At 34.0% G+C, this 16,508-nt stretch overlaps 1 protein-coding gene across 1 annotated transcript in view; it reads left to right on the forward strand.

Moving 5' to 3' along the window:
• Positions 1-16,508, forward strand: part of LOC110440574 (inositol-tetrakisphosphate 1-kinase-like) — a 48,019-nt gene continuing 31,511 nt past the window's right edge. The window contains exons 1-3 of the mRNA XM_021483720.1: positions 1-194; positions 4,728-4,752; positions 13,996-14,121. Of these exons, the coding sequence (XP_021339395.1) occupies positions 118-194; positions 4,728-4,752; positions 13,996-14,121 (228 nt within the window). The 5' untranslated portion in view covers positions 1-117. The remainder of the gene's footprint in view (positions 195-4,727; positions 4,753-13,995; positions 14,122-16,508) is intronic.

Raw genomic sequence — 16,508 nt, forward strand, 5'->3', positions numbered from 1 at the left:
ATGATCTGGTTTACATGTTATTGAGTTCCGGGTGTGGGCCAGTTTATACCTGTATGAGCAGACGGTTAGCAGACAAGGTGGGCAAATGACTGTGTATCGGTAGGATTTCCAGCCACCATGAAACGCGTCGGGTACTGGATTAGCGAAAAGAAGGCAAAGAGCCTGAATTTGGAGGATCAAAAAGAAGTTTTCAGGTATATAAGTCTGTAGTGAATATTTGCTTAAAAGTCCACCTATTATTCAACGTTTGCAAAGTGCATTAAGGTTTTAGATGCAATTCTACTTATAAAAAAACTAGGTCAAGTTCATTGTTTGTTTACATTTGCTAGCAAATTAACTGCCAATGCGTGAACACGTGTTAGGCTACTAGCCGCTCCGGAGGATGATTTGTCAACTGGCTCTACGTATACCTGGTCGAAAGCTCCAGAACTTACAGATGTATCTTACATATAACCAGTATAAACACTTTATCGCTAAGTTAATAGCAGAGCTTTAGTTCAAAGTTCAAATAATTTGTTCAGTGTTCAAAAAAACCTTATAGCAGACGACATGTACAAAATTAATGATAATAAAGGTCACAACTGAAGTAGGATATGCTCAGTCATGTGTAGACCCTATATGGCTGACAATATAAATATAAACAGTATACAAAATAAAGTAGGTTATCTCTATGTGCTGTTAAAAATAATTGTCACATTATGTAACAGAAGGATTGCCACAGTAAAAGATGATAATTTTATGTAAAGTAAATGTTTGGTCTGTTGTTCAGGTATATTATCTTGAATACAAAAGAAATATAATGAACGAAGCAAACCATGTTGAGTGCTCTTTTTTTTTTATCATTTTTAAAGATCTCTGTCAGGGAAGCTATCACAGGGGTGTGTTTCTAATGTTTCCTTCCAAAGATTACTGTCCACCATTTTAGAGTAGCTATGTATACAATTGTAGGAGTCACTATGTGTACAGTGTTCTAAACCTGTCTAAATAAAACACACAGTGGAATAAACAGGGTTCCATTTTACACAGGTTACATATGTCTAGAAAAATAAAAGCAGTGTAAATGTCTACAAATTATATCAGACAGCAACTTTTTTTTACATTTTATTTGAAACATGTTATCAATTTTCAATTTTTCATTTCCTTTTACCTAATCTTGATCAAGAGTCACTATGAAAAAATAAAATGTCAAATAAAATCAATTTTCTATTTACAGGTAGTAATTTAGTGACTATACATGTTTTTCTATTTTAGATATCAATCTCATTCATGTTTTAAACACTAGTACTGGAAGTCATATAAATAGAAGGATTTTTTCTGATTCAAATTTTCTTGGATTGTTTGCATTTTCCCAAGACAATCTGGCAAGTAAAATGTGAAATTAGGTATTGTTTTCCTTATATGTGAAGTAAATTTGTTTAGTGTACAGGGAGTGTACTACTTAGTACTAAAGAAGGGAAATGAAAAGCTGACTCAGATGAGCACCTGAAAGCTAGCTTGTCAGCAGATGATTGGCTAGCTAGCTATAGGGATGTGGGAAATTCGAAGAGGTCGCTCAAGTTGTTTTATATATCTGGTCAACACAGGTTTCAAAAAATGTTGAGTTGAGATCAAACTTTTTCTGGAGTATAAAATTCATGGTCGAGTGATTTAAGATAGGGTGGATAATCTCATGATCATCGTAAACAAACTTGGTTATAATAGGTAGAGGTCAATTGTCAGCATGTTACAATTTCTGTCAATGTCCTATAACAAACAAAAATAAAGAATGGGTAATATGTGGAATTTTCTTTACATTATTGATGTTATCAGATGATATTACAGAAACACCCAAATCATCAAGGATTGTCACCCTCAATTGTTGTGAAATAATACAATTTAAATGGAATCTCTGTATATATATATATTTATGTATTTATTCTGTTCCATTATTCTATAGAAAGGATTTTGTTGTCATTTTACTTAAATACATTATTCATTGCATTTTAGGGATCAGGAAAGGGGGTCATGTCTGGCTCTGTGTAAGACTTATAAATACATACATATATTTGTCACAGTATTAGATATGGTATATTCATGGGTCTACTTCTATATTTGATATACTAGTACTGTGTCATATTATTCATAAAAGAAATTCTACTATTTATAACATATTAATTATAGTCATTAATATTACCTCTTAAAATCTTTATTTATTTGTACAATGAAGATGCTAAAAGTTCCCCAAAATGTGTGTTCCATATACATGTAGTTCTTGACTGGGTAATTATTTCCTGCTGAAAGAAAAAACTTTTGAAGCAATAACTTAAAGAAAATACAATCAGGAAATGTCTAAACAAATAAAATACAATCAGGAAATTCAAAATACCATATAATACATAAGTTTTTTTAGTTATTAAACCAGAAACATATGTTTAGGCCAAAATAAATGTATTTATAAAAAAATGCTGTAACGCCCAATTCAAGTGTACTTGTAGAATTATTCGGCAGAGAGCTGACTTGATTTCATATTCTGCTGGCAGCCTGGCACACAGGCCAAGTAATGGACTGGACATGTGCCATCTGTTTACCTAGTATGCTTACAGTAATATTGACATTGTATGTATGTTTGTGTGACTAGGACATAATCGGTTAGCTTAATACACTCCTAGCCTAAGTCACTATATACATACATAGTATATAATACTTAATTACTAATGGATAAAAATAGACCCATGGACATTTAACTCATTCACCCCTGAAGACACATTTTTACTCTTTCAATTCAAAGGTTGGAATAGTTCATTATAAGATTTCAGGGGTGAATGAGTTAACTCAGTTATTTTTCCATATAGGGTACCGGTGTAGTCTGGTGGTGTTCAGCATATGATCAATGCTCGTCCATAATTGTTCAAATTATCATATTTAAATCTTTTAAATTAAGTGTTGTCAAAAACGGTCGAAGTCTAGTAACCTGTTACTCAAAGAATCTTTAGTTCAAGTAATTAGTTAATTAGTCAATTGTAAATAAAACAATATAAACAACAATAAATACAACGTATAATGTCCAAATATTTTATTCAAAACATGTTTACAATCCACATACATTTGTATATGATTAATTAGCATGGTAACTTACTTACGTATCTCAACCTCTCAACGCCCAAACGCAGGAAATATGTATATGTGCACTGTGTTATATCACTAAGTATATTTGATGGACAACATCCGTCAGAAGATAGCAGGAAGCAACACAACAAGATATTTCTGCTCGAAATCCTATATGCCAATTAAAACATTGGTTTTGAAACGCATAAATTGATCAACAAACTATTCTATAGATGATTGCTAATTTGATGGACAAAACAATTCATAGCTGATCATGATCATGATTGCACCTCTCTTAATGTTTCCATTCAGTTGTGTACTATAGCTCTTAAGATTATTTTTTCATGTCCCCATCTTAAAAGCGAGTTCTACCTGGCAAAGTTGGTTTATAATCTGTTCAGACTTTTTATGGTGTTGTCAGCATCTTTTTGTCAATCTTAACTATTGAATACAAAAAACAACACCCTGACAGGTCAGCATGGACACTGTTTTTATTACCAAAAAGGGTTTTAATACAAAAATCAAATTTCTCTCTCATCAACAGAAAATGTGTGCATGCAGGTCTAAGCGAGGTTAACATGGGGCTCCCCAGGGAGTAAATAAAATGTTTGACTATTTGGTTATTGATTTTGGTAACTGGTTTGTGGTCTTCTGACTTGAGTTACTGGTTAATTGAATGAATTTAATGATAATTTGAGTCCAAGTCAGAATGTCAAGCTGAAGTTGACACAAAGCTAGACTCTGAAGAAATCTTCTAAGACACATACATGCAATGTATATATATGTATACCACTGGTATTGGTCTATCTTCAAATTAATGAAGTTTCCATAGGTTGAACTGAATAGCACTTAAATCAATATTAAGAACTGCATGTATCTTTAAACTCAGGGGTGGGGCAAAGATTCCTACTCCAACAGTAATGTGTACAGTGTATATAAATAATAATACACATATATGTACGGACCATGGTAATGGGGATCCGTGCCACGCCCCAATGTCTTTATATATAAGGGTTTGAGAATACTTTTAAAATGACTTTCTTTAATTTTTCCTGATCATTCTCTGTACATTTGTGGACTACAGTGTGCCTGCAGTAAAAACGTTTTGTCACGAATGAATACCAAAAGGAACATATTATCATTATTCACTTGAACATTCGAGAAAAGGTTGATTTTATTAAAATAGATATCTATAAAAATGACCACAATCTGATAAATTTTGAAATTATTGAAAAACAGTCTCATATATGAAATTGACATTATTTACTGAAAATTATCTTATATTTACATTTTGTGAGTGATTATTTCAAAATGACACAATACCACAGTATTGTTTTGTCACTCTTCTATAAAAATCTTCATTTCTTGTACATCTTTTGAAAATCCGTTTAGGCCAAAATAAATCCAGTGGATTTGTTTTTGTTATAACTCATAAACAAATAATCAAGTACCGGTAGATGTGAAAAACTTACATTTTTTATCATTATAATACTTAATTAGTTCTACTGATCTTCATCTCCTTTATTTTCCTCAGTGATAACAGCTCCAACATTATTGATATTACTATATATGTATACATACTTTACGTGAGCTCGTTCTCATCAACATTTCTGTTAATAAGTTTTTTCACCTTGATATTTCAGAAATGCAGGCATTGAATTGATTAAGGTAAGCAAATCATATTTTAATAACATAAATGTAAATAGAGAGACTTGAGGGCATATATGCTACCTTACTAAATGAGACCTGACCTTTCAAAAAAGTGCCACATCAGGAACCCAACTCTCACAAATATATTAGTAATTTGCACTTTGAATGAGGACACATATGGAAAGTATACATGTCTTGCAACACATTTTAAGGCCGACAATTTTTAATCATATCACAAGCATAAACTTAGCTTGATCTGTGGTTTGAAGGACTTATAAATGTAGATAAGTTCATATTTTGAGATACATATAATGAAAGAGAATTCAGAAATATTTCAAGGGAGAAAACTCCGATTCAAAGTCACAGCTATAATGTGTAAGGTAGCATATATACAGCCTTAAATTTAATATGCGACTGAATTTTTAGAACTTTGATTAAATCCTAATGTGCTGAATTTTAGTATAGGTAGTTGACACAACAGTAATTGCTGCTTTGATGTGGGTATCAGGTTGCATAGTTCTAGATTTAGATTAGTCCAAATTATAAATGCCAATTTAAAATATATTTATATTTTTTATCAGTGAAATATCAGAAATTTTTCAGTTAAATAAAACTTATCTTCACTACAATGATGATGACGATACACAGAATCTTATAACTTTTCATGTAAAGATACTGGTACCACCTTTTCATGTTAAGATACTGGTACCACCTTTTGAACGAACTCTTCAGAACATTACTTCTTAAGATATGTTCACTGCATTCACAGCCAGAGTTTTTCAGTGGCGGATACAGATAAAGTGTTGGTATAACAATTGTTTATTTTGGTGCACCATCATTGGTCCATATAGACGTTATGGTATTTACATAACTACACAGTTGATAATAACAATCTTGAAAGTAGATCTTGCCAGGTAATAGCAGAAAACAACAGAATTGCTTCAAGTAGCCAGTTAAATTAAAATGACACACATCCTTATATAAGCTTGATGTCAATCATGACATCGTTAGAATATTGCACCAAATATTACGTTCGTGTTAACATTTTCGTAGTTGCACTTTAAAACCGTAATAAATAGAAAAAAATAATAGTTTTCTTTAGAATGTTATATATATGTATATATGTATACATGGTAGATAATAAATAAATAAGTCCTTGCGAAGGAAAATATAGAATAAAAACATAAATTTTTCAGATCGTCCGCTAGGCCTTTCTGACTTCTAGGGCTTCTTCAGGCGGATTCTTGAAGAAGCCCTAGATGGCAGAAAGGCCTAGCGGACGATCTGAAAAAAAATTGTTTTTATTCTATACATACATGTGTATTTTACAGGTGTTTCAGAATACTTATATTTGTATTTTTCATGAGCGCAAAGAACAAGTGCAAATGTCAGTTTGTCTGTTCTAGCTGCTTCGCGAGTTAAATTATATACCTCACACATTTAAATTTTGACTAAACTGAGTCTAAATCCTTTATTAACCTTTGAGCTTCAGATATCAGTGGTGATGTTGAATGTAGAAAAGTCTTCTGTTACATACAAATTGTTTTCGCATCAATTTGAAACATCTGCTGTTATTATATTTATAACCACGGATGATAGTTTGTGAACCGATTTGAGACGACCTATATATAGCTATGAACTATGTGTTGATAAAGCAGTATATATAAGAACCTCAAATTATGATGATATTTGGCAGACACTATATGAACAGATCCATACATCTGTTCTCGGTCACATTGTACATATGTACGGAACATCGGTAACAGACAGAGACACGATTATTGATTACTGCCACTCGTTTATCATTAATCACTGGACATCCATTCCAGACGAGGCACACATGGCTACAATTGACGGCCATAATATAATGTTTACACATTTCCCAATGGTCAATATTAAATAACGGGCCTTTATGAATTGCCTCTATTACGTTATTTTGTGTGTTAAACATGTATGTAAAGCCAACATTATCTTCCTTAAAAAAATATTTCAGATGAAAATATGGGAAATATTACCGAGTCTTTAAATGATTATAAACATGAAGTTATTGGCTGAAATTAATATTCTTCACAAATATTTATGCAATTTTGCATATTTTTTTGCTAATTATGAAAAAAAGTATAAAAAAAACCACTACAGTGAGAATTTTTGGATTTCGTGTACACCACCATTGTGTCTGCTGAATTTTATTTCAAGTATAATGTGCTGATCTGAGATTTTATGAAGGAGGGGAGGAGGGATGCAGGGTCTAGGGATGAACAGCCCCAGTGGGTAGAATGGGGATGAACCCGCTAAGAAGCTGTAGAAAAGTCTTTGCTAAGGCCAAACAAAAAATATGCATGTTTCAGGTACCGTGACCAACCCTAGTTTTTACCTCCAACCCTAACAATTTTTTTCCCACTCGAATGCAGTCCATCCAGTGTTGAGATTATACTTGTCCACGGCTGAAAACATATTGATGGAGTCCATCCCTAACCCTAACCCTAACCCTGTCCAGGACAAACAAACAAGGCAACTATATATGACCCTATCTACTTCATATAATAGGCACGTATATATATATCAAAACCAAATTTAAATCCCATATTGTTATTTATAAGACCTTAAAATATGCTGGGTGATTTTCATAATTTCTGAAATAAGCCCCCAAACCCTCAAAAATTTAAAAAAAAACCATGTTACCTGAAACATACATAATTTTGTTTTTGCCTAACCGAGGATATTGATGAAGACTATGGATTACTGTGACAAAATGGGCTTACCCAATAGTTAATTTAATTAATTAATGTGATTAATTTATGTTAGATTCATCCTATCTTTGGATTGTAAGTCGTGTGCTAGTCGGGGTCAGTAATGTGTCAGGTAACAGTAGCCTAAAGGGTACATGTAATACTTTAGAGTAATTATAGTCACATAGGTATGTACCAAGTATTTATGATGACAGGTTTACAGATGATGGCTGTAGGCAATGATGTAACATATGGACTGGAAAACGTATTTAACGGGGTGCATCCCATATTCAGGGGGTCGGGGAATTGGCCATGAGAAGGGACAGGTCAATTTGGACCCAGGTTCAGAGAGACAGAGTATGGGGTGTGTGGCCATGGTTTGGCACAGGCCTAGTTACTCAGCTCAAAGTCAGAGACACAACGTGAAGTATTACCATACGTAGATGAGATGTTGTAACCACCTGTACATGTACCTGTAATGAGATGTTGTAATCACCTGTACATGTACCTGTAATGAGATGTTGTAACCACCTGTGCATGTACCTGTAATGAGATGTTGTAACCACCTGTACATGTACCTGTAATGAGATGTTGTAACCACCTGTACATGTACCTGTAATGAGATGTTTGAGTAACGTCTATTAATAAACATTACTTTTATCAACTGTTACATGTGTTTACGGCTGCTGTGTTACACAATATACTGGTACGTTTCACAATTAATTTCACAAATTGACCTGTATTTCACTTTGCAATCAAAACAGATACATCTTAGTATTTGTACCTATACTATATGACACTTGAATTTGCGATTCATGCTAAATGTGAAAATATAATCTTTATAAGTTACTTGCAGAACACATATTTCCTCTAGCTCTGTTAGCATTATGTAAAGGATAGTTCTACTAATTATAACCATTGTTCGATGAAATTGGAAAAGATTTTGCTTACATTGATACAAAACACAGTTAACACGACTGCTGCCTTTGTTTCACACTACTTTACCGGTAATTTAATGCTATTTCGACAGCTCTTTGCAGTATCACTGTAAATGTTTATGTACCATCAGACTGATAGGGGTTAAGTTCATGGTGTGAATTTTCATTGTATCCATTAAGTAAACTATGACAATGATGTCAATGATAATTTTGTGGTAGTGTGTATCATTTTACAGCGCGTAGGTGACACTTAAGCATATAAGCTGAGAATAGATTCCAGGCTGTGAAAACGTTCGCGTAAAACTTGATGCAAACACGTTTCTGGTAATATTAAACAATTATGCAACATTTAAACCCAAAACCCCAGGCAGAAACAGTATCCCTCTTAACCCTTTCACCACTGTGGACCATAACGAATTCTTCCTCATTACGTACATGGTAAAGTCTACTAAAGTTACTTAAGGGTGAAAGGGTTAAAATGTGAATATTTTTACTTCTTTTTATTATGAAATCCTATCATAAGGTGGGTGATATAGTGCTCTGATAATGGAACTTGACCTAATTCCTTACAATGTTGTATATATACCATATTTATTTAGCAATAAGCCCATGCCTGGTAATAAGCCCACCAATACTTAATGCAATTCAGTAGAAATTTTATTTCATCATCCTCCATTATTAATAAGCCTATCACCCCCCTTCTAGTCGGAGGTAATGTATTTGCCCCCTGGCTTTTTATGGGGTAGTTTTATGTCCACTATACTTTGTCTGTTAGATGGTGTTTCTCTATAGGTAACATTGATCATTACGATGTTAGATGATGTAAGTATGTAAAACAAAACACAAAACTCACATAGGACAAATACAGTAATAATCTGCTGATCAATCTTCGAACAGAAAACAATATAAAGCAAATCACAGGATAAATACGGTAATGTTCTGTGAGGATGAAACAGTAAATCACAGGATAAATACGGTAATGTTCTGCGAGTACAAAACAAAGCTGTAAAACATAGGATAAATACGGTAATGTTCTGTGAGGATGAAACAAAGCTGGGATAAATATGGTAATGTTCTGTGAGGATGAAACAAAGTAAATCACAAGATAAATACGGTAGTGTTCTGTGAAGATGAAACAAAGCTGGAAAACACAGGATAAATACGGTAAGGTTCTGTGAGTACAAAACAAAGCTGTAAAACACAGGATAAATACGGTTATGTTCTGTGAGTACAAAACAAAGCTGTAAAACACAGGATAAATACGGTATTGTTCTGTGAGGATGAAACAGAGTAAATCACAGGATAAATACGGTAAAGTTCTGTGAGGATGAAACAAAGCTGTAAAACACGGGATAAATACGGTAATGTTCTGTGAGGATGAAACAAATCTGTAAAACACAGGATAAATACGGTAATGTTCTGTGAGTACAAAACAAAGCTGTAAAACACAGGATAAATACGGTATTGTTCTGTGAGGATGAAACAGAGTAAATCACAGGATAAATACGGTAAAGTTCTGTGAGGATGAAACAGAGTAAATCACAGGATAAATACGGTAAAGTTCTGTGAGGATGAAACAAAGCTGTAAAACAAAGGATAAATATGGTAATGTTCTGTGAGGATGAAACAAAGTAAATCACAAGATAAATACGGTAGTGTTCTGTGAAGATGAAACAAAGCTGTAAAACACAGGATAAATATGATAATGTTCTGTGAGGATGAAACAAAGTAAATCACAAGATAAATACGGTAGTGTTCTGTGAAGATGAAACAAAGCTGTAAAACATAGGATAAATACGGTAATGTTCTGTGAGGATGAAACAAAGCTGGGATAAATATGGTAATGTTCTGTGAGGATGAAACAGAGTAAATCACAGGATAAATACGGTAAAGTTCTGTGAGGATGAAACAGAGTAAATCACAGGATAAATACGGTAAAGTTCTGTGAGGATGAAACAAAGCTGTAAAACACGGGATAAATACGGTAATGTTCTGTGAGGATGAAACAGTAAATCACAGGATAAATACGGTAATGTTCTGTGAGTACAAAACAAAACTGTAAAACACAGGATAAATACGGTAAAGTTCTGTGAGGATGAAACAGAGTAAATCACAGGATAAATACGGTAATGTTCTGCGAGTACAAAACAAAGCTGTAAAACACAGTATAAAGACGGTAATGTTCTGTGAGGATGAAACAAAGCTGGGATAAATACGGTAATGTTCTGTGAGGATGAAACAAAGTAAATCACAGGATAAATACGGTAGTGTTCTGTGAAGATGAAACAAAGCTGTAAAACACAGGATAAATACGGTAATGTTCTGTGAGGATGAAACAAAGTAAAACGCAGGATAAATACGGTAATGTTTTCGTAAATCAATCTACTGTACTGCCATTATGAGGTTCTCTTTGGAGACGTCAATATATCTGAATAACACTATACTAAACATGGCTCTTAATCTTTTGTTTATTGATAGGATTGAGTAAACACAGCAATAATCAGATGATAAAAGGTAACAGACAAGAGCGATGTATGATTCTAGGGAACACAGTGACATTACCAAGAAAACATAACTATATGAATTCATTCAATTCAAATGAATTCCTGCTAAGTTAAACAAGTCACTGGTCATACATACATGAGGTCACTGCTTTATTCGTGTGGTATATAGTCTCGTCAAGTTATTCAATTGTATCAGATTATCTTTAGCCGGGTATTATATGTTTATAAATATAGCAGTTGGGGGTGGATTGGTGTGGGGATCGATTTAAGCATAACATTCTATAGGAACACTGAATATCATAATTAGTATCTAGTTATCATGAAATCCAGATATTTGTCCTACATTTAATTGGCATTTACCTTGTAAGTTTTACTGAGTGGGTGTAAGTTTTAAAAAAGTCTGTGAAGATTGAAAATCGAAATGTCTTTTATTATTCAAGATATTTAAAACCTTAAATTCTCAAAAACTTTGTGAGGAGAGACAAATATAGTAAAGTATATTGAATCAGAATAAAAAAGTAGGTGTTTGTTTTCAATTACTCGATCTTGGGGGTATTCAAAATTTGTGAAAGGGCGTAGATATAGATATCGAGGCCCCTTGTGTTTGATTTCAATGGTTTTTATATTTGGATAAAAGGGATCCACAGTTGATTAAATGTTTGTTGTTTAATGAATATGAATAATTGATAAAGTGTATCTACAGTATCCTCGGGGGAGGGGGGGGGATGATGATGTGTGTGTGTTATTGATGAAATGTATAAGGGGGTATAATTGCTGCGTATGTTGGGGTAAAGATGTGGTCGAGTGGTGTAGTGGATATACACTGTATAGCGCACTCGCCCTTCACCAAGACAACCTCGATTTGATTGGGTGAGAAAATGTATTTTGTCAGCTGCTTGCATGGCCACAGTGGTTTTCTCCAGAGTATGTAGTATAATATACGGGTACCCCCTGCCACATTGAGACCTGTGCACTTCCATCTAGGCCACCAAGAGTGGTTTATATATATTGTAAAACTTGTTTCATAATAGTTGTAAAATAAACAAAGTTTATAAATTTATACTTATTGAAGTGTACAGTGCATTCGAGGATATAATTTTTGGAATGTGATGGGGGACTATACAGTCGTTGAAGAGTGCTGAACATAATGTCCATTTATGGTAAAATCAGCAAAAGACATTTAAACATGATAAGATAGAAATATATGGTAATTAGTTAAAAAAAAAAAAAAAAGTAGAAAAATTTAGCATGTCTATCATATTCAGCTGTTATCAATGAAGATGCAATGTGTTGAAATCAGAACATACCCATGTCTATGTATAATTTACCCGCTTAAAATGAGGACTTTTAAAAAGCAATTAAAGTTGGTTGTGCTAAGTTTTAATCAAAAACATAAAACGAGAACTTGAGCAAGTCTATGATTCAAAATAACCCAGCATGTGATCACACTATGTGTACAGATGTATGTCGAGCACTTATATCTGTGGAAGTTTGAAAAGCTTCAAATTTATGAAATGTGTACAACTGCCAGACTTGTAAAGGATGTATATAATCTCAAAGCTGTGGCTGGCGATGTAAGACTTGTTAGCTTCACGAAAGTTTTTGTAATTAATAAAACAAAAATTTCGCAAAAAGAATTTTTTTCAACAAATGCCCATACATACCTTTTTCTAAAGGTATCGAATATGATGTCAAATACAAACAGGTTTTGTTGAACCACTTGAAATTTTATAGAAAAAAAAATTAGATTAATTCTTCATAAGCTCTAATCATTTGAAGTTGCTGATACTTTATTATAAACAGGGGGCCTTAACGTGATCAACTGTTAGGAGAGAGAGTCAACTGTATATATATATTTGTTCAGGAGTAAACCCATTCTGGCTTTATCACAGTATTGAAAACATTTACTCTGACTTTAAAGTACAGGTAAGAATAGCTATTGAAAATGAACATTTTCTGTGGTCAAGAAAGGAGTTCTTTGCATTAGTATAGGTACATGTACTTACAAAACAATTTGTGTTGATTGTTGATAGACTTGATTAAAAAATGCTCCTTTTGCGAGAAAGTTCTGATATACATGCATAGAAACATGCTAAAACTATTCATAGATTCCTACATCAGCTATTCTTTAAGAAACAACAAATAAAAAAAATAAAAAAAATATGGGACAAATAAAAATGAAGGAGGTACAAGATTTTTTTCAAATTTCCCATACAACTGTCTACTAGGAAATTAGCGCTACAGTTGAAGTTTTGACTTCGCACTCTGTAATGACAGCAAATTTGTCATACATGGCATTCCAATGTGCAGGACAAAAATAACATTGGGTAAACACAATTTTGCCAGTGTAGGGTAAATGTTTGTCTGGGAGAAAGTTTACCGATACTTTACAGCGAATACAGTCAACATGGCTATAGTAGATATCACATTAATCACGACTCAGCCTCACTGTGAAATCGCATGCTATACAAAATGACGAATTAAAAGGATGATACCTTTCTGTTTTATCTGTTACACGTTAGATAACCAAGCTACTCAGTAGTAAAGCGACATAAAACCACTCAAACCAACAAGCAAGGATGGTACTAGTCGCTTCAATTAAGACAGTATACAGTTTTATACTTGGTTAATGTTGTATAAAATATAACAAATTTGAAGTCTAGCAGGCATAACAAGTTTTATGAATGGTCTTATTTTTTTTACTTGGCCTAACATATCACTCACAGTGACTCCTGCACACCTTTTTCATGATTTTTTTTTAAAAAGAACTTCATCAACCAGAACTGATTATATATGGATTTAAAGTTAGTATCTTAATATTTATATATTCTAAGATTTTCTTAAAAAAGAAATCCAGATGAAATGAAAGCAACACATTGAAGCTTGTTGCATTTGACACAAATGTTGACCTATATATAGACAATGAATGTTGACCTATATATAGACAATGAATGTTGACCTATATATAGACAATGAATGGTGTTTTGAACACTACAGTGTAAGGATGCTCTGATCAATTTTCTGATATTATTTAATATTGCTATAAAAATTGGGGGAAATTGAATTTTAAAATGATTTTGTGTTTTACAGTTGGATTTACTTCACCCATTAGAGGACCAGGGACCATTTGATCTCATCCTTCACAAATTTACAGGTCTAATGGTGAAAGCAGAGGAGGGGGACGCATCATCGATCGCCACCTTAGAAAATGTCAAGGTAAGGAATAATCTAGAAAGGTCAAGGTCACTGATGATGATGTAAAAGCACCATCAGTGCTGGACACCTTACAGAATCTCAAGGTAAAGAGTGCTGCTGTAAAATGGTCAAGGTCACTGGTGATGATATAAAGGCAGGCTACCTTACAGAATCTCAAGGTCATTAGTATAGGATTGCTGTAAAAAGGTCAAGGTCACTGATGATGATATAAAGGCAGGCTACCTTACAGAATGTCAAGGTCATTAGTATAGGATTGCTATAAAATGGTCAAGGTCACTGATGATGATATAAAGGCAGGCTACCTTACAGAATGTCTAGGTCATTAGTATAGGATTGCTGTAAAATGGTCAAGGTCACTGATGAGGATATAAAGGCAGGCTATCTTACAGAATGTCAAGGTCATTAGTATAGGATTGCTGTAAAAAGGTCAAGGTCACTGATGAGGATATAAAGGCAGGCTACCTTACAGAATGTCAAGGTCATTAGTAAAGGATTGCTGTAAAAAGGTCAAGGTCACTGATGAGGATATGAAGGCAGGCTATCTTACAGAATGTCAAGTATGTGGTGGCCAAGTGGTTAAGGCGTCTGACATTCTGCTACCACTAGCCCTCCACCACTGAGTCGCGGGTTCGAGGCCTACGAGGGGCAGTTGCCAAGTACTGGCCGTTGGTCGGTGGTTTTTCTCCGGGAACTACAGCTTTCCTCCACAATCAAAACCTGGCAAGTCCTTAAATGACCATAGCTGTTAATAGGACGTAAAACACAAACAAACCAAACCAAACCAAAATGCTATACATAGCAGTATGAAAGGTCAAGGTTACTTTATCCACTATCTTTTCTATAAAAACTAGTGTTAGAAGAATTTGTTTGACAAAGCCTGACTTCAGAATTAAAGTTTGGTTAGGTAGGTAGCTAGGTAGGTGGCTAGGTAGGTAGGTAGCTAGGTAGGTAGGTAGGTAGGTAGGTGGCTAGGTAGGTAGGTAGGTAGGTGACTAGGTAGGTAGGTAGGTGGCTAGGTAGCTTAAGGATAAGTATTTTATTTCATGTAACAATTGTTACTTGTTTTACTGATTTGATAAAAGCTTTAAAGATATGTTTTAATGTGTTGTATGCTATGACATTTATAATGTAGAGTGTCATCTGATGGTAATATTTTCAATGTTTACTTAAAAGATAGGTACTAAACATCAAAATGGACAGCTACATGACACTTCAGTTAAAATATTGTATTACATGTTGTATAGGCAAATGTACAAGGTCATTTTAAAGTCATTATCACATGAATTAAACAAGTTAAGTTTTTTTACAGCACTGTGATTAATTATAATAAAGTAAATCCCCTATTTATTGCATCAACTGTGGAAAAATCTATTTTTATAGAAGCATTTTACAACTTTCAACTGTTTTCACAATCGATATCTGCATATAAATGGTAAAAACCCTTTCCTGGGACATTAAACTAACTTTAGACAATACTAGTTATGAAATTTGATATTCAAAACAGTCTGTTCGTTCTTTGTCAACTGGGGCACAGTCACGGAAATATGATATATTATAATCAACTATTGAAAACTATTAAATTACCATAACCTTTTCACCCCTATGTATTTTTAGTGGACTCTTCAATGGATTAATCTTGATCAGTCCATTATGGTCTACAGGAGTGAAAGGGATAAGCATGTGTGTTTAGAAGACGTTTTTGAAGGTCAGGAAAAGAAGTATCCCTATAGCTATCGCTACATATCTTGTATTCAGTAGTTAAACTGTCATAGCTATTGTAATTGTCAGCTAAACTAAAAGGATAATCATTATATTAAATCAAGGTATTTTTAAACTTTTCTTCAATATTTTTTTTTCATTTCAAATTTTTTCAATGAATTTCGAAAAACTTCTGTCCATGTACTGTTGTGAATGGCATTGAAAATATTGGAAGGGTACCTGCTGAAAGGACTTTGTTTAAATGGATAGAGTTTATCAGTAAACTTTAAGTGAACATGTGAGGTAATGTCCTGGGTCTATTAGACATAGATAAACTGTTCACCTGTAGACATACTTGTGTACACTCTGTCTAGTCTACAGGTGACAACACATGATTTATATCTTATATGATGAATAGTACAGTCACCTTTCAAATATGGAGTCTTAAGTACCAACCACCCCCACACACCACCCCCACACACCACCTCTACGCACACACACCATCTCCACCCACGCACACACACCATCTCCACCCACGCACACACACCATCTCCACCCACGCACACACACCATCTCCACCCACGCACACACACCATCTCCACCCACGCACACACACCATCTCCACCCACGCACACACACCATCTCCACCCACGCACACACACCATCTCCACCCACGCACACACACCATC

The sequence above is a fragment of the Mizuhopecten yessoensis genome, unplaced genomic scaffold, assembly GCF_002113885.1.
Source record: "Mizuhopecten yessoensis strain PY_sf001 unplaced genomic scaffold, ASM211388v2 scaffold11185, whole genome shotgun sequence".
Lineage (NCBI taxonomy): Eukaryota > Metazoa > Mollusca > Bivalvia > Pectinida > Pectinidae > Mizuhopecten > Mizuhopecten yessoensis.